The sequence below is a fragment of the Rhinatrema bivittatum genome, chromosome 18 (assembly GCF_901001135.1).
Source record: "Rhinatrema bivittatum chromosome 18, aRhiBiv1.1, whole genome shotgun sequence".
NCBI lineage: Eukaryota > Metazoa > Chordata > Amphibia > Gymnophiona > Rhinatrematidae > Rhinatrema > Rhinatrema bivittatum.
This window is the reverse complement of record NC_042632.1, coordinates 8,232,600-8,252,084: the sequence shown is the minus strand read 5'-3', so window position 1 is coordinate 8,252,084 and position 19,485 is coordinate 8,232,600. Positions and strand designations below refer to the sequence as shown.

General features: G+C 47.0%; 1 protein-coding gene across 2 annotated transcripts in view; it reads left to right on the top strand.

Annotated features, from left to right (window-relative positions):
* The window catches only part of LCP2 (lymphocyte cytosolic protein 2), a 326,171-nt gene that overhangs the window by 266,177 nt on the left and 40,509 nt on the right, over window positions 1-19,485 (top strand). Inside the window, exon 16 of one of the 2 annotated variants that reach the window (XM_029583581.1) lies at window positions 12,257-12,374. In XM_029583581.1, coding sequence (XP_029439441.1) covers window positions 12,257-12,374 — 118 coding nt within the window. Of the gene's footprint in view, window positions 1-12,253; window positions 12,375-19,485 lie in introns of both variants that reach the window. The other variant, XM_029583580.1, reaches the window with a different exon arrangement.

Here is a 19,485-nt window from a genome sequence, read left to right as displayed (position 1 = left end):
GAGAGAGATGTGGATCAGCAGTGGACCAATCTAAAAGGAGCAATCACCAAGGCAACTGCTCTATACGTTAGAAATGTAAAGAAAAGCAAAAGAAAATTGAAACCTATCTGGTTCTCAAAGGAGGTGGCTGACAAAATTAAAGCTAAAAGAACAGCATTCAAGACATATAAAAGATCCCAAAGGGAGGAACACAAAGAAGAATATTTGTATCAACTGAGGGAGACAAAGAAATTAATCAAGTTGGCAAAAAGTCAAGCGGAATAGAGGATTGCCAAGGAGATAAAAAATGGTGACAAAACATTTTTCAGATACATCAGCGAAAAGAGAAAGATCCAAAGTGGTATAGTGAAATTGAAAGGTGGTAATGATCAATGTGTGGAGGGAGACGAAGAAATGGCAGAAATATTAAACGAATACTTCAGCTCTGTGTTCACTAAAGAAGACCCTGGAGAAGGACCATCTCTACACAACAAAAAACTGGTGGGAAGTGGAATAGATGAAAATCCTTTTACAGTAGAATGTGTGGGAAGAGCTAAAGAACCTGAAAGTGGACAAAGCCATGGGGCCTGATGGGATTCATCCAAGGATATTGAGGGAGCTCAGAGATGTTCTGGCAGCTCCGCTGTGTGACCTGTTTAATAGATCCCTAGAAACAGGAGTGGTGCCGAGTGATTGGAGAAGAGCGGTGGTGGTCCCGCTTCACAAGAGTGGGAACAGGGAGGAGGCTGGCAACTACAGACCGGTCAGCCTCACTTCGGTGGTGGGAAAAGTAATGGAGTCACTGCTGAAAGAGAGAATAGTGAACCATCTACAGTCCGGAGAATTGATGGACCAGAGGCAGCATGGATTCACCAGAGGAAGATCCTGTCAGACAAATCTGACTTTTTTGACTGGGTAACCAAGGAATTGGATCGAGGAAGAGCGCTCTATATCATATACTTGGATTTCAGCAAGCTTTTGACACGGTTCCGCACAGGAGACTGGTGAATAAAACGAGAAGCTTGGGAGTGAGTGCCGAGGTGGTGACCTGGATTGCAAATTGGTTGACGGACAGAAGACAATGTGTGATGGTAAATGGAACCTTCTCTGAAGAGAGAGCGGTTTTAAGTGGTGTACCGCAAGGATCGGTGTTGGGACCGGTCCTGTTCAATATCTTTGTGAGCGACATTGCGGACTGGATAGAAGGCAAGGTTTGTCTTTTCGCGGATGACACTAAGATCTGCAACAGAGTGGACACGCCGGAAGGAGTGGAGAGAATGAGACGGGATCTAAGGAAACTGGAAGAGTGGTCGAAGATATGGCAGCTGAGATTCAATGCCAAGAAGTGCAAAGTCATGCATATGGGGAGTGGAAACCAGAATGAACTGTATTCGATGGGGGGGGAAAGGCTGATGTGCACGGAGCAGGAGAGGGACCTTGGGGTGATAGTGTCTAATGATATGAAGTCTGCGAAACAATGTGACAAGGCTATAGCAAAAGCCAGAAGAATGCTGGGCTGCATAGAGAGAGGAATATCGAGTAAGAAAAGGGAAGTGATTATTCCCTTGTACAGGTCCTTGGTGAGGCCTCACCTGGAGTACTGTGTTCAGTTCTGGAGACCGTATCTACAAAAAGACAAAGACAAGATGGAAGCGGTACAGAGAAGGGCGACCAGGAAGGTGGAGGATCTTCATCGGATGACGTACGAGGAGAGATTGAAGAATCTAAATATGTACACCCTGGAGGAAAGGAGGAGCAGAGGCGATATGATACAGACTTTCAGATACTTGAAAGGTTTTAATGATCCAAAGACAACGACAAACCTTTTCCGTAGGAAAAAAATCAGCAGAACCAGGGGTCACGATTTGAAGCTCCAGGGAGGAAGATTCAGAACCAATGTTAGGAAGTATTTCTTCACGGAGAGGGTGGTGGATGCCTGGAATGCCCTTCCGGAGGATGTGGTGAAGACCAGAACTGTGAAGGACTTCAAAGGGGCGTGGGATAAACACTGTGGATCCATAAAGTCAAGAGGCTGCCAATGAAGAGTGGGTGACTCGCCAGAATGATGGCTACTGCCTGGAGACAATACCCTTATTCAATAAACGTACACATGCTTACTGTGACTCCAACATCATTCTAGCTTCAACAGCAAGAGGAAATGTGGAATAAAGGATCTGCACTCACAAAGGGGGGAGTAGCTGGCTTGTTACGGCGGTTACTACCCCAAACCAAATAAGCCTGTTACTTCAATTTCTATGCATATACAGCATAGTTCTCTGCTTCAACGGCAGGGGAGAAGAAAAAAACTGATACTACACACATCCACCAGAGCTCTCTGCTTCAACGGCAGGGGAGAAGAAAAAAGGGTTCACACTCACAAAGCGGGGAGTAGCTGGCTTGTTACGGCGGTTACTACCCCAAACCAAATGTGCCTGATACTTCACTTTCGATGCATATCCAGCATGGCTCTCTGCTTCAACAGCATGGGAGAAGAATATACTGATACTTCAAGCATATCCAGCATAGCTCCCTGCTTCAACGGCAGGGGAGAAGAAAAACAACCAATAAGGGCTGTACAACATAGTCTGAGTAAAACAAATAAGCATGGGTGTAGCTTGCTTATTGCGGCGGTTACTACCCCTACTACCCCTAACTTATCAAGCTAGATATTTCACTTGGATGCAGCTCCATCACTGCTTTCTACATTAATGGTGGGGGTGGAAGGGAAATAGAACCAAGAGCTAAGAGAAACAGATAAGTATGAGAGAAAAAAGTGTGTGAAGCTTGCTGGGCAGACTGGATGGGCCGTTTGGTCTTCTTCTGCCGTCATTTCTATGTTTCTATGTTTCTATGTTATGATGGAGGAGAGTTTGAAAGATTTGATAGGTTGGGTACGTAGGGTTCCTTGAAGGGCAGGTCGAGTGGGTCTGTTAGAGGTATGTGGGAGGAGGGGGGGTTGATCCAATTGAGGTTGGAGTTTAACATACTTTTGTGGATGAGGGAGAGTACTTTATAAAGAATTCTTGAGCGTATTGGGAGCCAGTGTAATTCGATAAGGGTGGGGGTAATATGGTCTCTTTTTTTGCATTAGTCAGAATACGAGCGGCGGCGTTTTGTAATAGCTGTAATGGTTTGATGTGTGATGTGGGGATGCCAAGGAGTAGAGCATTACAGTAGTCCATTTTAGACAATATAATAGACTGCAGCACTGTACATGGAGAAACCAATTCCCAGGGGAGGCGGGAGGGAATCGTGAGGACTGACATCCTGCTGTTTTCTGAGAATTCCTGTTATAGGTAAGCAACTCTGCTTTTTCCAAAGATAAACAGGATGGCAGTCCTCACACATGGACGATTACCAAGTTACAGGCTGCCCAAAAACAAGAAAAAGGGGGAAAACTCCATAGTGCTGAAGGCACCACCTTTTCTCCTTTCCTCCATTAAGCATATTTTTTTTTTTTGTTGAGGCGGCTGAACCCACAATATGCTCTAGGAGGGAAAGGAGTTGGGTTCTACACCTCAAAGAGACTGTATGATAGACTGACAGATAAAAAATCCCTTGCGCAGCAATAGTCGCTGAAGGCAGGGGTGTGCTGCGAACTTGTGGTGAGAAGCCTAATTTGCCACACAAAAACTAACACAGTCAGAGCTGCTGTACAGCAAACCCTGACATGCTCTATTAGACCTAGGTCCTGGGTACAGGAAAGGGCACAAATCACTAACCAAGAGAAAGAGCTCTTTGAAAAAGACCCTGTCCTTTTCATTGTCGCATGATAGCCGAATAGACAATCTGAGTCTAGAGAGCCCTCCAAAAAGAAAACTACAGTTCACTAGCATCTGAAGAGCAGATTGCCTTCGTAGAGCTATGACCGCAGTTTGGTCAATAGGACAACAGGCATAAAACCCAAGTACTTGCTTTGAAGAAGCAGAAAAAAAGGCAACAGAATCTGTAACAGACCACACCTGCTGAATGACAAGAAAACAGCCTGACATCCCAGGTTAGATGGAGTGGAAAAAATTGTACTGACGCACAAAAGGACTATACCTCCAGTGGGAGCACTCCGTCAAGCCCCGAGCACGGTGGTGAGCTATGAACAAAGTTCACAGAATCCAATGCACGAAAAACCAAAGGCATTACCACCTGGAATATGGCCAAAAGCAGGGAAGGATTATGTACTTTTCCTTGAAGCCATACATTATGACCACTCCCATTTGCACCATGGCTTCTCCCTTGACATTCTGACTGGAGGCAGAAGAGGTGAAGAATACAAGGAGGCAGATCCTGGGGCTGCAGGACAAAGAAATAGCCTCTAGGCTGTAGAAATTGAAACTGAGTGACACCTCAACTATACTATACCACTACTGTGTACGTTGTTATTATAAATTACTTAGAGTCTTGTACAATTGGCGATTCATAAATTTTAATAAACTGCTTATTCTGTCAAGCCTAGATTCCAGGCAAGGATGAGAACATCTTGAGAAAGAAGTCTGAAAGCCTTTCTGCTGAGAGAAGAAAAAAGAATGCTGCAAGAGCCAACCCCTGTTGAAAAACAGGACTTCTGCACCGACCCAGGAACCCTGAGGTATCAAATCAGGTTTAGACTGACCCGAAGAGCAGTCTGTTCACCAACCTGACAAAGGCATCAAAGCCTATTGCCAAAGACAACCAGTTTACCAACCTAAGATCTTTGTGGCATATGAAGTGGAAATACCACCTACATAGACAAGGACCACCATGTCAACCAATGAACACACTGTGAGGGGTATAACTGAAAAAGGAGAAGACATGGAGATAGACATGGTTTAATGAAACACAACCAGTATAGATTTACCCAAGGGAAGCCTCGCTTCACACATCTACATTTTTTTTTTGAAGGGGTGAATAATTATGTGGACAAAGGTGAACCGGTAATGTGATGTATTTGGATTTTCAGAAGACGTTCGACCAAGTCCCTCATGAGAGGCTTCTAAGAAAACTAAAAAGTCATGGGATAGGAGGCAATGTCCTTTTGTGGATTGTAAACTGGTTAAAAGATAGGAAACAGAGAGTAAGATTAAATGGTCTGTTTTCACAGTGAAACAAGGTAAACAGTGGAGTGTCTCAGGGATCTGTACTTGGACTGGTGGTTTTTAATATATTTATAAATGATCTGGAAAGGGATATGACAAGTGAGGTGATCAAATTTGAGGATGACAAAAAATTATGCAGAATAGTTAAATCTCGAGCGGATTGTGATAAATTGCAGGAGGACCTTGTGAGATTAGAAGATTGGGCTTCCAAATGGGAGATGAAATTTAATGTGGACAAGTGCAAGGTGATGCATATAGGGAAAAATAACTCTTGCTGTAGGTACATAATGTTAAGTTCTATCTTAGGAATTACCATCCAAGAAAGAGATCTTGGCATCAAAGTGGATAATACATCGAAATCATCGGCTCAGTGAGCTGTGGTGGTCAAAAAAGCAAACAGAATGTTAGGAATTATTAAGAAGGGAATGGCAAGTAAAATGGTGGATATCATAATGCCTCTGTCTTGCTCCATAGTGTGACCACACTTTGAATACTGTGTGCAATTCTGGTCACCACCTCTCAAAGGGGCATGAAATGGCACCCCTATGAGGAAAGGCTAAAGAGGTTAGGACTGTTCAATTTGGAGAAGAGACGACTGAGGGGGCATATGGTCTGGAGGAAGTGGTGAAGACTAAAACTATGAAGGATTTCAAAGGGGCATGGGATAAACACTGTGGATCCATAAAGGCTAGAGGATGGGAATGAAGAGGAGAGCCATGGGGGTAGCTTGCTGGAATGGAGGCTAATACCTAGTGATTACTACCCTTACTTAACAAGCCTTCACACAGTTAATGCAAATCCAACATTCCTCTCTGATACAACGGCAAGGGGGAAAGGTAGAAAAGAGGATTTGCATTCAGACAACAACCAACAAGGACTGAACTACACAGTCTGGGTAAACAAATAAGCATGGGGGTAGCTTGCTTATTGTGGCAGTTACTACCCTAAACCAATTAAGCCTGATACTTCAATTTGAATGCATATACAGCATAGCTCTCTGCTTCAACGGCAGGGAGAAATGTGGAAAAGAAGATTTACATTCAGACAACATCCAACAAGGCATTGATCTGTGCAGTCTGGGTAAACAAGCATCGGTGTAACTTGCTTGATGCGGTGGTTACTACCCTTAACCATTAAGCCTTATGGTCACCTTTGATGCAACTCCAACATTACTCTCTGCATCAATGGCAAGGGGTGGCAGGAAATTTGAATCAAACAGTTACCAACAAGGGCCCTGAACTTGGTGGTCGGTGAAACAGATAAGTATGGGAAAATAAGAGTGGGAGCTTGCTGGGCAGACTGGATATGCCGATTGGTATTTTTCTGCCATCATTTCTATGTTTCTATATGATAGAGGTCTACAAAATCATGAAAGGACTTGAATGGGTTAATGTAAATCAGTTATTTACTCTCTCAGATAATAGAAGGACTAGAGGGCACTCAATGAAGTTAGCAAGCTGTTCATTTAAAACAAATCAAAGAAAGTTATTTTTCACTCAGCGCATAGTTAAGCTCTGGAATTCCTTGCCAGAGGATGTGGTTACGGCAGTTAGTGTAACTGGTTTTAATAAAGGTTTAGATAAGTTCCTAGAGGAAAAATCCATAAACTGTCATTAATTAGTTTGAGATCTATTTAATGTTTGGGTACTTGTCAGGTACTTGTGATTGTTATGTCTGTCTGTCGCAGACGGCTGCGCCCGCTGTTGCTCACCTCTTGCTTCTCTGCTTTGACTTCGTTGGGTGGATTGGCGGCCTCCACCAGCTATTGCCGGCCTGTATGCCCCTGTTCCCGCGCCTCCCTGGTCGGCGTGGACGCTGCAAACCGCCATCTTGCTCTTGGACTTCCATAGGCGCGCGCACTCTCGGGCCAGTCTTAAGCACATCATAGCGGGAACCTCGAGAGCGTTCCCCTGGATGACGTCATTCTTCCTGGACTCTTAAGCCAGCTGTTCGTGTCTGCCTACGACTTGGCAACGAGTTCACTCATTGCTGAATCCACTTCGCTCACTATGAACTTCCCGTTCCAGTTCCTGCTTCTTCGGCGTGAGATGTCCTGGGGTCCTGCTCCTCAGGGGCCCTTTCCTCTTCTCTGGCTATCTGCTCCTCAGAGGGCCTTGCGCCTTGGACTGCTGCCTGCCCCGTTCCCCAGGGCTTCTCCTGGAACCATTGCTTCTGTGAGTACTATGCTCTGTGGACCTGCTGTATCATCTCTAGTGAGGAACCCTCATCGGTGTACCCCGCTCCACAGACCACTACCATATCATCTCTAGTGAGGATCCTCATTGGTGTAACCCGCTCCGCGGACCTCTACCGTACCATCTCTAGTGAGGAACCCTCATCGGAGTACCACGCTCAGTGGACCATTACCATCTCATCTTTACTGAGGGACCCTCTTCGGTGTACCCCGCTCTGCGGACCATTGCTGTATCTTCTCTACTGAGGTATCCTCCTTGGGTATACCCCACTTCTCAGACTCTAAGGCACCTCTGTGTCTGTGCGACTTCCTCCTACACTCCCTGCTCCATGGGCAGTGCCACTCTACTTCTTTAATAAAGACTCTAGTCATCTAAACTGTGTCTGACGTCAGCTGAGACCTCGCCTCCCAATGGTGAGGCTTATAGGGCTCCTCCCTGTGGGCAGTAACATCTCTCACCTTGGCCCTGGGATCACATACCTACAAATCCTAACAGATTGCAGTCCATGGACCCGGCACAGGTCTCGGTGATTCAGGCCATCCCTGGCCAGGCCCAGCGAATTATAGAACAATAAAAGGTACTAGAGACTTTGGCTAATGCCATAAATCAATTGAGCAATCGGCTGGACTCCGTCCCAACCCCTACCAAGCCAAACCTTGCTTCACATGCATCACCGTTCTGGCGAACAGTGCCCTTGCTGGCACCCCCTCATTTTGCAGGTGACCCCTTGTTGTGTAGGGGCTTCTTGAACCAGTGCAACATGCACTTTTCTTTACAACCTGCATATTTCCCTGATGTAGTTTTCAAAACTACATGATGTACATGATGTACATGATGTACTACATCATGTACATCATGATGTAGTACATGATGTACTACATCATGTACATGATGTAGTACATCATGTACATTTTATCCCTCCTGGATGGAAAAGCATTGGCCTGGGCATCGCCCCTTTGGGAGCGAACGGATCCGATCCTCAAAGACTTGCTGGGCTTCCTTGCCCTATTTCACTCGGCCTTTCGTCCGGGGTAATCAAATACAATCGCCGGATCTATGCTCCTGCATCTGCAACAAGGTTCCAGATCACTGACCGATTATGTCATCGAGTTTAGGACTCTCTCCTCAGAACTGCACTGGGACCTGGGCTGCCAGCGTGCTATATTCCTCTAAGTTCTAAGCTCACACATCAAGGACGCATTGGCAGCACGAGAACTCCCTGAGGCGCTGGATTCTCTTATAGACCTCGCCGGTCGCATTGACCGCTGTCTTCGTGAGCGTTCGCATGAGGCCAGGGGATCCAAGAGAATGTCTTCAGGTGCTCCACACATTCGCACAATGCCATCCACCCAGACCATTCCTACACCAAGCACCGAGGAAGAAGAACCGATGCAAATGGGTCATAGCCACCTATCCGGTAAGGAGAAGCGTCATCGTCAAAGATCTGGTCTTTGCATGTATTGTGGTCAACCGGGTCATGACCCTCCTGTCCACTCTATCCGGGAAACTCCCAGGCCTAGGATCTGCCGGAGGACTGGGAGTTGACTCCTAGGACTGACCGCACCCTCTCCTCCGTTGACTCTGCTTGTCTCAATTAATTCGGACGCTCAGGAATTTCACACACTCCGGGGCCAGTGGACTCCGGGGCCGGTGGACATTTTATCCTCAGACAACTCGTGGAACTCCTTTGGATTCCCACCATCCAGATGCCTACGCCGTTACTACTTTCTTCTATCCATGGAGAACCATTACCAGGTGAAATTACCTTCTCCACGGTCCCCATTCAACTTCGCACTGAATCACTGCACACGTAGACCATTTTGTTTTTGGTACTGGATAAGGCTATACACCCGGTTGTTCTTGGACTGCCATGGTTAAAACTACACACTCCACAATTCGATTGGAGCACTCTACAATTGTCCCAGTGGGGCAGCTCCTGCCATAAAAAGTGCTTGGAGGTTGTCTCCCCGATGCCTTGCCTAGCTCCTACAACATCCCTCGGGGTCTTCCGCCACAGTACTCCTCCTTCAAGGACGTGTTTTCGAAGAAAGCGGTGGACCGCCTCACCGCTCAGTTGATTGCGCTATAAACTTATTGCCTAACACTGAGCCTCCCTGAGGAAGGGTCTACCCACTTTCACTGACTGAGACAAAAGCCATGTCGGAATATATACAAGAAAATTTGGCAAAAGGCTTCATTCAGCCTTCCAAATCTCCCACTGGAGCAGGGTTCTTTTTTGTGGGGAAAAAAGGACGGTTCCCTCCGGCCATGCATAGATTATCGTGGCTTAAATGAGATTACCCAGAAGGACCGTTACCCCATGCCATTAATCTCTGATCTTTTTGACAGGCTCCAGGGGGCCAAGATATTTACCAAATTGGACCTCAGAGGAGCGTATAATTAAAGAATAGTTTTTGTTTCTGTTTCCCCTTCTACCTTTAGTTTCGCTTTTATTTTACTGTTTTTTCTGCTAGTCCTTACTGCGTTAATGTTTGTCCCGTCTGACTGCTAGAACCTCCTGATTGGCTGTCAAAATTTGCTAGTTTGTTTTGAATTGTGATATGTCTTTAAAACTTGATAATCTTAAAAATGCCGTTACCATGCCTTTTTGTTGTCCACCTCCTTGATTTGCTGGTTTGTGATGTATTTCTTGTTTTACCATCCAGAAAAATTAAAGTTCTGTCTGTCCCTCCCGACGCAGGCTCACAGCGAAACATGGGTCCGTGTTGGGGGACCCGCTTTGTACTGATTCCTGTTATAATAATACTGTGGAGTTGCCATTTTGAAAAAAATATACTCTATCTGAATCATGTGTGGACATTGAATTCCTTCTCACATTCTTTTTGCTGGGTGGATAAAGCTGCACATGTGCAGTGGAGCATGTCACAAGCTCTAGAATCTTTGAGATCAAAGTTCTGCAATGGCCTCCACTGGATGATGTCACCTATGTGTGAGGAATGCCATCCTGCTTGTCCTCGAACATAACGGCTAAGTCATAGGATTGAGGTAGTACAGTAATATAATAGTTCAATTATAGGACTGGGGTAGTCTGAGCTCCTGATTTAGAAATGAACCCTTGTAAGACCCTTTAGTCTTTGAGTTTTCATTTTTGCTGCCATGTTGTTTTCTCCCCCTCTGGTTGACTGGAAAGTCTTGCCATGTTTATGGCTAGCATTCAGCACTTGGGAGATTTCAAGGACACATGATAGAAGCAGATTAGTTCCAAGATATTAGCAGAACCTCACTGTTGTATTACAGCAGGGATTTGGGAAATCTGCAATATTAGACTAGCTGTTGTATTCAAATATCAACTTGCTACTTCTTGTTTATATTACTTCCCCTTTGGATTGTATTTCCTGCTCTCCTTTTTTTTGGCCTAATTTATTGCTTATTGTTTGAAGGGAATAAAAAGCATGCAACTTTTATTATGGTTACACTCCATGATTTTACAAAGCTCCTTAATAGAGTCTACCCTTTGACTCTTTGTGTTGTATTCATGCTGTGCATGTATCAGTATATTTCCTACATGAAACTCTGAGTATAGGAGGCACAGCAATTCCTGATTTGGTTAGACTGCTCAGGATAGGCATTGTTAAGGAGATGGAGGTTGCATACAGAGTTAAAAAAAATTCACAGAGTATTGAGGATGAGAATAAACGAGAAACCATGAACCTAGTTTATTCACGAAGAGGATAACTTTCCAAACTGCGTGTGTGTATCCATTTACACGATTATATGGGTGCACAAAGTTGCTACTATATTTTATAACCAGCACGGAAAGGTTACAAAATACGAGTACACATGTATGCACAAATGCTCGCATATGTAAAAACCATGAGTCATGCAAGCTCTGATTTATCCGGCTAAGTAGTAGCATAAAGCAGGATAGTTCCGAAAAGTGCTACTTAGACAGACAAGAAGCTCTTTTCAGAATTACTCAGCTATGTAGGCCTGCTGCCACTTAGCCAGATAAATTGGAATATAGCATTTGTCTCTACTTATCCAAATACATTCAAATCTGTCTGTCTAAGAATTGTGAAAGGCACTGCTTAGCCAGATAAGTTGGAAATTAGCTGGATAGCTGTGCGCAGCTCATATACTCGCATATTTATATTTCCAATTTTACAAGGTTGTGCATGTAGATTTTTATTGAGTTAATGTGATGATTTTACCCCTCATAAGTTGGCTTTTACATGCATAAGTTTGGGTATTTTATAACATGTGCGTGACAGTGAAATAACCAGTTTTGCTATTTAGTCTACCAGTTCGCCTAGTCCATCTACAGCTCGTGAAGATCTTCCTGGCTCTTCAGCCTGAAGTCCCGCTATTGCACCCATTTCCTCTACCCAGTCATTTTTTCACTTCTGCTTGATCAATTACACCAGACATCGAGCAGAAGTAAATATATGCAAGAAAAAGACGTGCATGTCACTTTGACAGGTTTTAAAATAGCAACTTACGCATGTATATGTTGGCCTCACCCTGGCATGCACCTGACATGCCCCATTCTTACATGCACAGTTACTCACAGACGTTTTGAAAAAAGCATGTATCTGTGTATTTGCTATTTTAGGCATACAAGTGCTAATTTTTACGCTTGCAATGTTTGAAAATTCACCTGTTAGTCTTTAGTTAAAAGTGACATTTTATGGCAAAAAAATAATTAATAGCACCTCTCCATAACTAGATATGAACTCTTGATCTATGAAAGAAAAGTTCCATTAATTGTGTTGGGATTTCAGTCTTGACCCTTGACCTTACAGGACTGATGATCAATACACTGAATTACTGCAGTCTTTAAATGAAAGTTTTCAAGAGTCCAGTAGCTCCCCAGTGAGTTGGGTAGTGCTGCTAAGCTATATTTCTGTTTGCTGTTTATAGAAATTGCCTTTTCTAGCACTGCAGTTTTAACAGTGCTATCTATGCTTGCTTCTCTTGCAAACTCTAAGAATAATTGTTTACAGGTGTATGCAGGACAATGAAGGTAAGACACCTTTCTTCTGTTCCCAGCAGGTCCACAGAAACCGCTACCCCAACCAGTCAGCTCACATTATAGTTCAAACACTTTCCCTTCATCAAGAGTGAACAAGATTGTGCTCGGGGCACCTGCTTCTAGGGCCAACACAGAAAGGTTTGTTGAGTTTCTTAAAGTCAGTAGCTGTATGAACATGGTGGATCATAAACTTGTTTGCTGTATGAGTATGGGGTCTTTAAATAAACAATACAATATAACAGAAGGGGGGGGGGGGGTAGGATGCAACATGCCAGTAATCCTTCAAAAGGCAAGATGAGTATCCATCTGATACATACATCCAGCATATCTTCAAATTATTCACCCTTCATTCTGTGACAGGATTTTCAGAGGAAGGAAGAAGACTAGCAGGAAGGTAAACTACAAAGTAGCAAACAACACTAAGGGGTGGATTTTAAAAGGAGCGCGAATAGCCTACTTTTGTTTGCGCTCCAGGCGCAAACAAAAGTACGCTGGATTTTAGTAGATACGTGCGGAGCCGCGCGTATCTGCTAAAAACCTGGATCGGCGCGCACAAGGCTATGGATTTTGTATAGCCGGCGCGCGCCGAGCCGCGCAGCCTACCCCCGTTCCCTCCAAGGCCGCTCCGAAATCGGAGCGGCCTCGGAGGGAACTTTCCTTTGCCCTCCCCACACCTTCCCCTCCCTTCCCCTACCTAACCCACCCGCCCGGCCCTGTCTAAACCCCCCCCTTACCTTTGTCGGGGGATTTACGCCTTCCTCCGGGAGGCGTAAATCCCCACGCACCAGCGGGCCTCTTGCGCGCCGGGCCGCGACCTGGGGGTGGGTACGGAGGGCGTAGCCACGCCCCCGGACCGCCCCGGGCTGTAGCCATGCCCCCGTACCCGCCCCCAAAACGCTGCCGACACGCCCCCGAAACGCCGCGATGACCGGGCCCGCCCCCGACACGCCCCCCTCGGAGAACCCCGGGACTTACGCGAGTCCCGGGGCTCTGCGCACGCCGGTAGGCCTATGTAAAATAGGCTTCCCGGCACGCAGGGCCCTGCTCGCCTAAATCCACCCGGTTTTGGGCGGATTTAGGCGAGCAGGGCTCTGAAAATCCGCCCCTAAGCTCTGATTTAGCTCAAAGGAAAAGGAAACAAAGAGGTAGAGAAGTCTAATGTCAAAGTCAGAAAGGATTCCTAGAGATGATTCTGTGGAGTATGAGGTCCAAACCTTCAAACCTCTTCTCTACCTGCCTAGGTTAAACTAGGCAAAGTCATACAAAATGGGTGCTATAAGTGGATTTTGACCTGTCTAAGAGCAGTTAAGGATAAAAGAGGGCAGACTGCTGCAACAGACAAGAGAAGCAAAAGAGACTGAAGCTTAGCTTAAGCTCTAAAGTTCTCTTAAAGGACAGTATATGAAGATACATTGCTTAGACGTCTGCAACTGATTCAAAATACTGCCACTAAACTTCTGTTCAGTGCTAAAAACTACTGTTACCCCATTATTAATTGAGCTTCATTGTTTACTAATTAATTACAGAATCAGAATTAAAATTCCATGCTAAGTTTTTAAGGCATTACTCAAAGGAGATCCCCAGTACCTGGCAAATCTCTTATCCCTTATGTGTCTGCTCCTGCTTTGCGCTCTTTGCAGCAAGATTTGCTTGCAAATCCACCCACTCATTGGTGATAAGAACAAACACAAGCAGTATTCTCCTGTTAAGAACATAAGAACATGCCATACTGGGTCAGACCAAGGGTCCATCAAACCCAGCATCCTGTTTCCAACAGTGGCCAATCCAGGCCACAAGAACCTGGCAAATACCCAAAAACTAAGGGGCGGATTTTAAAAGGAGCGCGAATATCCTACTTTTGTTTGCGCTCCAGGCGCAAACAAAAGTACGCTGGATTTTAGTAGATACGCGCGGAGCCGCGCGTATCTGCTAAAAACCTGGATCTGCGCGCGCAAGGCTATGGATTTTGTATAGCCGGCGCGCGCCGAGCCGCGCAGCCTACCCCCATTCCCTCCGAGGCCGCTCCGAAATCGGAACGGCCTCGGAGGGAACTTTCCTTTGCCCTCCCCTCACCTTCCCCTCCCTTCCCCTACCTAACCCACCCGCCCGGCCCTGTCTAAACCCCCCCCTTACCTTTGTCGGGGGATTTACGCAATCCCCGCGCACCAGCGGGCCTCTTGCGCGCCGGGCCGCGACCTGGGGCGGGTACGGAGGGCGCGGCCACGCCCCCGGACCGCCCCGGGCCTTAGCCACGCCCCCGTACCCGCCCCCAAAACGCCACGACGACCGGGCCCGCCCCGACAATAGGGGCTGTCAAACGATTATTCTTAACACAACTACAGATGTTCAGTAAATCTAGTCTGGAAAAAGTGAACGATCTTGCTAATACACAATAAAGCACAAGGACACGCCCCCCTCGGAGAACCCCGGGACTTACGCGAGTCCCGGGGCTCTGCGCGCGCCGGTAGGCCTATGTAAAATAGGCTTCCTGGCGCGCAGGGCCCTGCTCGCCTAAATCCGCCCGGTTTTGGGCGGATTTAGGCGAGCAGGGCTCTGAAAATCCGCCCCTAAGTCTATTCCATGTTACCGTTGCTAGTAATAGCAGTGGCTATTTTCTAAGTTAACTTAATTAATAGCAGGTAATGGACTTCTCCTCCAAGAAGTTATCCAATCCTTTTTTAAACACAGCTAACCACATCCTCTGGCAACAAATTCCAGAGTTTAATTGTGCGTTGAGTGAAGAAGAACTTTCTCAGATTAGTTTTAAATGTGCCACATTGCTAGCTAAAGATTTAAGAATTCAAAAAGATCAAAACATTTTTTAAAAAGGATTAAAAACTTGGCTATTTAGAATGGCTTTCAAAACTGATTAGATAAAATGAGGAGAGCAGTCTGAGATATAGTATGAGTAAAGGTTGAATTAGAATAACTGTCTTCGATTTTATGTATTTGGTTTTATTTTTATTTTATTGTAATTTGTGAATGTGAATTCTGTGAACCATTGTTTATGTAATAGAACGACGGTATAAAAATAAATAAATAAATAAAATTAATAAATAGGGAGGGGAAAAAGTTAGCAGCATAGCAATGATTTTCAGAACTAGGCATCTAAATGTAGACAAATGAATAGTAGGTTTAAATTATGAACCTAAGTTTTAGTGACTTAAATTTATGTGAATGTTCAGCTGAAAACTTAGGCTTCTAAGTTCAACTGAAAATAGGGTCTTAACTTAGGATCCTAAATATAGGAGCTCAGAAGCCGATATTAAAAAAAAAAAAGCTGAGCCCTTAAATTTAGACTCCTAAGTTAAGTCCCTAAAATTGGCATCTTTTTTCATCTGAACTCTTGGCTTAAGTTTTCAGTTAAAAATTCACATGTATTTAGGTTTCTAAAACTTTTGTTCATAACAGCAGCCCTAAATTTCATTTGCCTACAGGGTCATTTTTCAAATGGCGTTATTGTGGACGTTAGGGCAGTTGCTTACCTATAACAGGTGTTCTCCTAGGACAGCAGGATGTTAGTCCTCACATGTGGGTGACATCATCAGATGGAGCCCGGCACGGAAAACTTGTGTCAAAGTTTCTAGAAACTGACTGGCAGACTGAGCATGCCCAGCCTGCTATCCACACGTCTACACGAGGTCCCCCTTCAGTCTCATAACATAGCAACAGGTAAGCAACTGTGCTTTCTCCTAGGACAAGCAAGATGGTAATCCTCATATGTGGGTGATTACAGAGCTCCAGACTGCCCCCTGTGATCAGAGGGACCCATAGTGGCCGAACAAGGTGCCAACGGGCACAACATAACTGCGGCGCTGTAGGAAACAGAGACAGTCTGGCCCCATAGAGAGCACAATGAGAACAATTGGGTTCAGGACTGGAATAGCTTGTGGAGGACAGACTGGCCAAAAGCGCAGTCCTGGCAACTAACCATGTCAAGACAGTAGAGCACCACGAATGTGTGTAGAGAACTCCAGGTCGTGGCCCTGCAGATTTCGGCAATGGGGACAGCACGCAGATGAGTGAGCTCTCACCCTGCCAGCCAGCTGAAGGCCTGCCTGCTCGCTAGCCAGTTGGACAAGGTTTGCTTCCCCACTGCTGCTCCCATCTTGTTGGTGTCAAAATCACAAAGAGCTGGGTGGACTGTCTGTGGCTCGCTGTATGGTCCAAGTAGAAAGTGAGCACCCGCTTGCAGTCCAGGGTGTGAAGGGCACATTCCTCTGGGTGAGAATGAGACTGTGGGAAGAACGTGGGAAAGATAATTGCCTGGTTGATGTGGAAAGCAGTCACCACCGTCGGCAGAAATTTTGGATGCGTGTGCAGCACCACACGATCATGGAAGAATTTCTTGTAGGGAGCGTACGTAACCAGGGCTTTGATCTCACTAACCTTGCGAGCGGAAGTGATCGCCACCTAGACTTTCCAGGTGAGGAACTTCAGGTCACAGGATTTGAGAGGCTGCCACATGAGCCTCGACAGGATGACGTTGAGATCCCACGAGGACGCTGGCGGGCGACGAGGGGGCTTGAGCTGAAGCAGGTCCCACATGAAATGCCTGACCAGCGGCTGGACTGAAATGGGCGCTCCGGTAATACCCTGGTGGTAGGTGCTGAGGGCACTGAGGTGTACTCGGACAGGTGCCACAGATAATCCAGCAAGCAGGGGAGCAGGTAGAAGGGGTCCAGTCCATGGCCCTCACACCAGCTGGAGAAATGCTTCCACTTTAAGCTGTAAGACACATTCAATCAAGACCCTGGAGACCCCATCTGAGAACTGCATGGGCTGGAAGATCATGCACTCAACATCCACGCCATGAGGGCCAGGACCTGGAGATTCGGGTGGTGCAGGGTGCCCTGGTTCTGCAAAAAGAGGTCGGGAGCCATCCCCAGCGGAACAGGTACGCTCATAGACAGGTCCTTGGCTAGGAGAGTGCCACCAGGATCATGGTCCCCATCCTCTCGCAGCTTCATCAGTCCTCGAGAGAAACAGAATAGGGGGGTACGCGTACATGAGACCTTGTCCCCGGTGAAGGGAGAATGTCACAGGCCAGGTGGTCCTTCTCAGGAATCAGGGAGCAGAACATGCTCACCTTGTGATTATGGGGAGAGGTGAACAGGTCCATGAATGGCTTGCCGCGGACTGGTGGGGTAAGTGCCACCGTTCAAAGCCCAAAGCCTTTTGGACCAGATAAGTTGCATCAGCCTTCCGGTTCACTGGGGCAACCAACACTGGATGTTACCACATGTGGAGGAGGAACTCCTTAAAGATATCGTGGACTGGCACCACCATGATCTCTTTTTGGGCATCGATGAACTGGAGCACCTCCAGCATCTTATGACGGGTATACTCCTCTGACAGGAGCTGGAAGTGGATGGCGTCAGCCATGGCTCTTACAAAACTGGCGAATGACAGATCTTCAGGCGAGGAGCAATGCTTTTCCTCCGGAGGGGAAGGCTCCGAGAGGTGGTCGGCGGAGAACTCGGACGATGCATTTGAGGAGTCATCGCCCCACGGATCATAGGGGCCCTCCTCCTCACGAGTCCGAGGGTGGGGACCGGGCGGGGTGCCAAGCCTGAGCCCCAAATGCATGGAGGGCCGTGGGAGCACTGATGGCATCGATGGACCCATGGGCATCGAAGGGGCATTGACTGTGGTATGCTGGGGGCAACCGGCAGCAGCTTGGGGAACCGTGGGCATGGGTGCCCGGTTCCCACGGCCTCATCCTCCTCGGAGAACCCGGGAATTGGGATCGCTCCGGTGGAGGGAATCGGTGGCCGAGGAGGCATTGGAGGCCTCTTGGACACTGGTTGCAGGGCGCCAAGAACGTCCAGATGCTCCAGCAGGTGCGCGAGCATTGAAGGCAGAGGCTCAGGCACCAGTATGGGGGCCGGTGGCACCGGCAGCTCGATACTCTGAAGCACTTTGAGCACCACTGATTGCACCCTGCGGTCCAACTCCTCCTGCAAGTCCTGTGTGGTAAGGACTGAAGGAGGGGGACGAGGCATCGCCAGCACACCCTCGGAGGAATCATGAGGGGTTCAGTGCCCAGCACCATTGCCAGTGGGCTACCGGGGGTACCAGAGGATGGGGCTTCCAGCCGCCGATGCCACTTCAGAACTGGAACCGTGTGGGGACGATGACTGGTGCTGATGCTTCCTGGGATTCCGGCACTCGACCTGGTCTTTCCCTGGCACCGAGGATGATGATGACCCTGAGGGGTAATGGAGAGCGGGACCGCCAGGGGAAGGGACAGGCATGGTTTCCTGTAGTCCTTAGGCGTGGAAGATACCGACATCGAAGTGGAGGGTTTTCGAGAGCCAAAAAGCTTCTCCATTTTATCCAGGCAAGCACGACGTCCTTTGGGGGTCATTTGATCGCACAAACACCCTTGGATGTTGTACGAAGTCCCCAGGCAGAGGATACATACCTCATGCGGATCCATGATGGACATGGTCCGCGGGCACTGGGGGCACCGCCAAAAACTCAACGACACCATTGAAAAGGAGGCCGGCGTGCGGTTGATGACCGATGGGGACCCAGAAGCAGGAGTCGGGAATCACCCGCAAATAGCAAAGGCAAAAGCCAAGGGTACCTACCAGAGGAACTGAATGCGAAGGGGGACCCAACGCAGAAAAATCCCCGAAAATACCGCAAAAAAAATGTTTCAAGGGTTTGGAGCTCCACAACAGTGAGGCTACTGCACCGCGGAAAAGAAGAGACTGAAGGGGGACCTTGGGTGGACTTGTGGATAGCAGCAGGCTGGGCTCCATCTGATGATGTCACCCATATGTGAGGACTACCATCCTGCTTGTCCTAGGAGAGCGCCATAACGCAAGCAATAACGCATGGCGAGATGCATATGCAAATTTTAAAAATTTAGTCAAGTGGGAGGGGTTTGGGAGGAAATGAAAATGAGGGGTGCTTAATGTTGTGTACAATAACATAATGCATGCTATCGCGGGATTTAATGGAAACACCTTTTTTCCTGGCGTTATGCCTGCAATAGCTGTGTGTTACGGCCAAAACGGGATTTGCAATAAATATTGCTAATCTCATTTTGGGCAGGGAGGGGGGAAGGGAGGGGAAAGAGAGAATCTGGGGAGGCACATATTAGTGAACTTTTTATACCACTGTAAGAAGGGGCATTCTGAACTTGGGGTGAGGTTTTGGTGGTGGGCTAGGTTTTGGGGGGCAGTTGTACATGCACAGTCAGAGGTATGAATAACACAGTTACCATCAGTAAAGATTT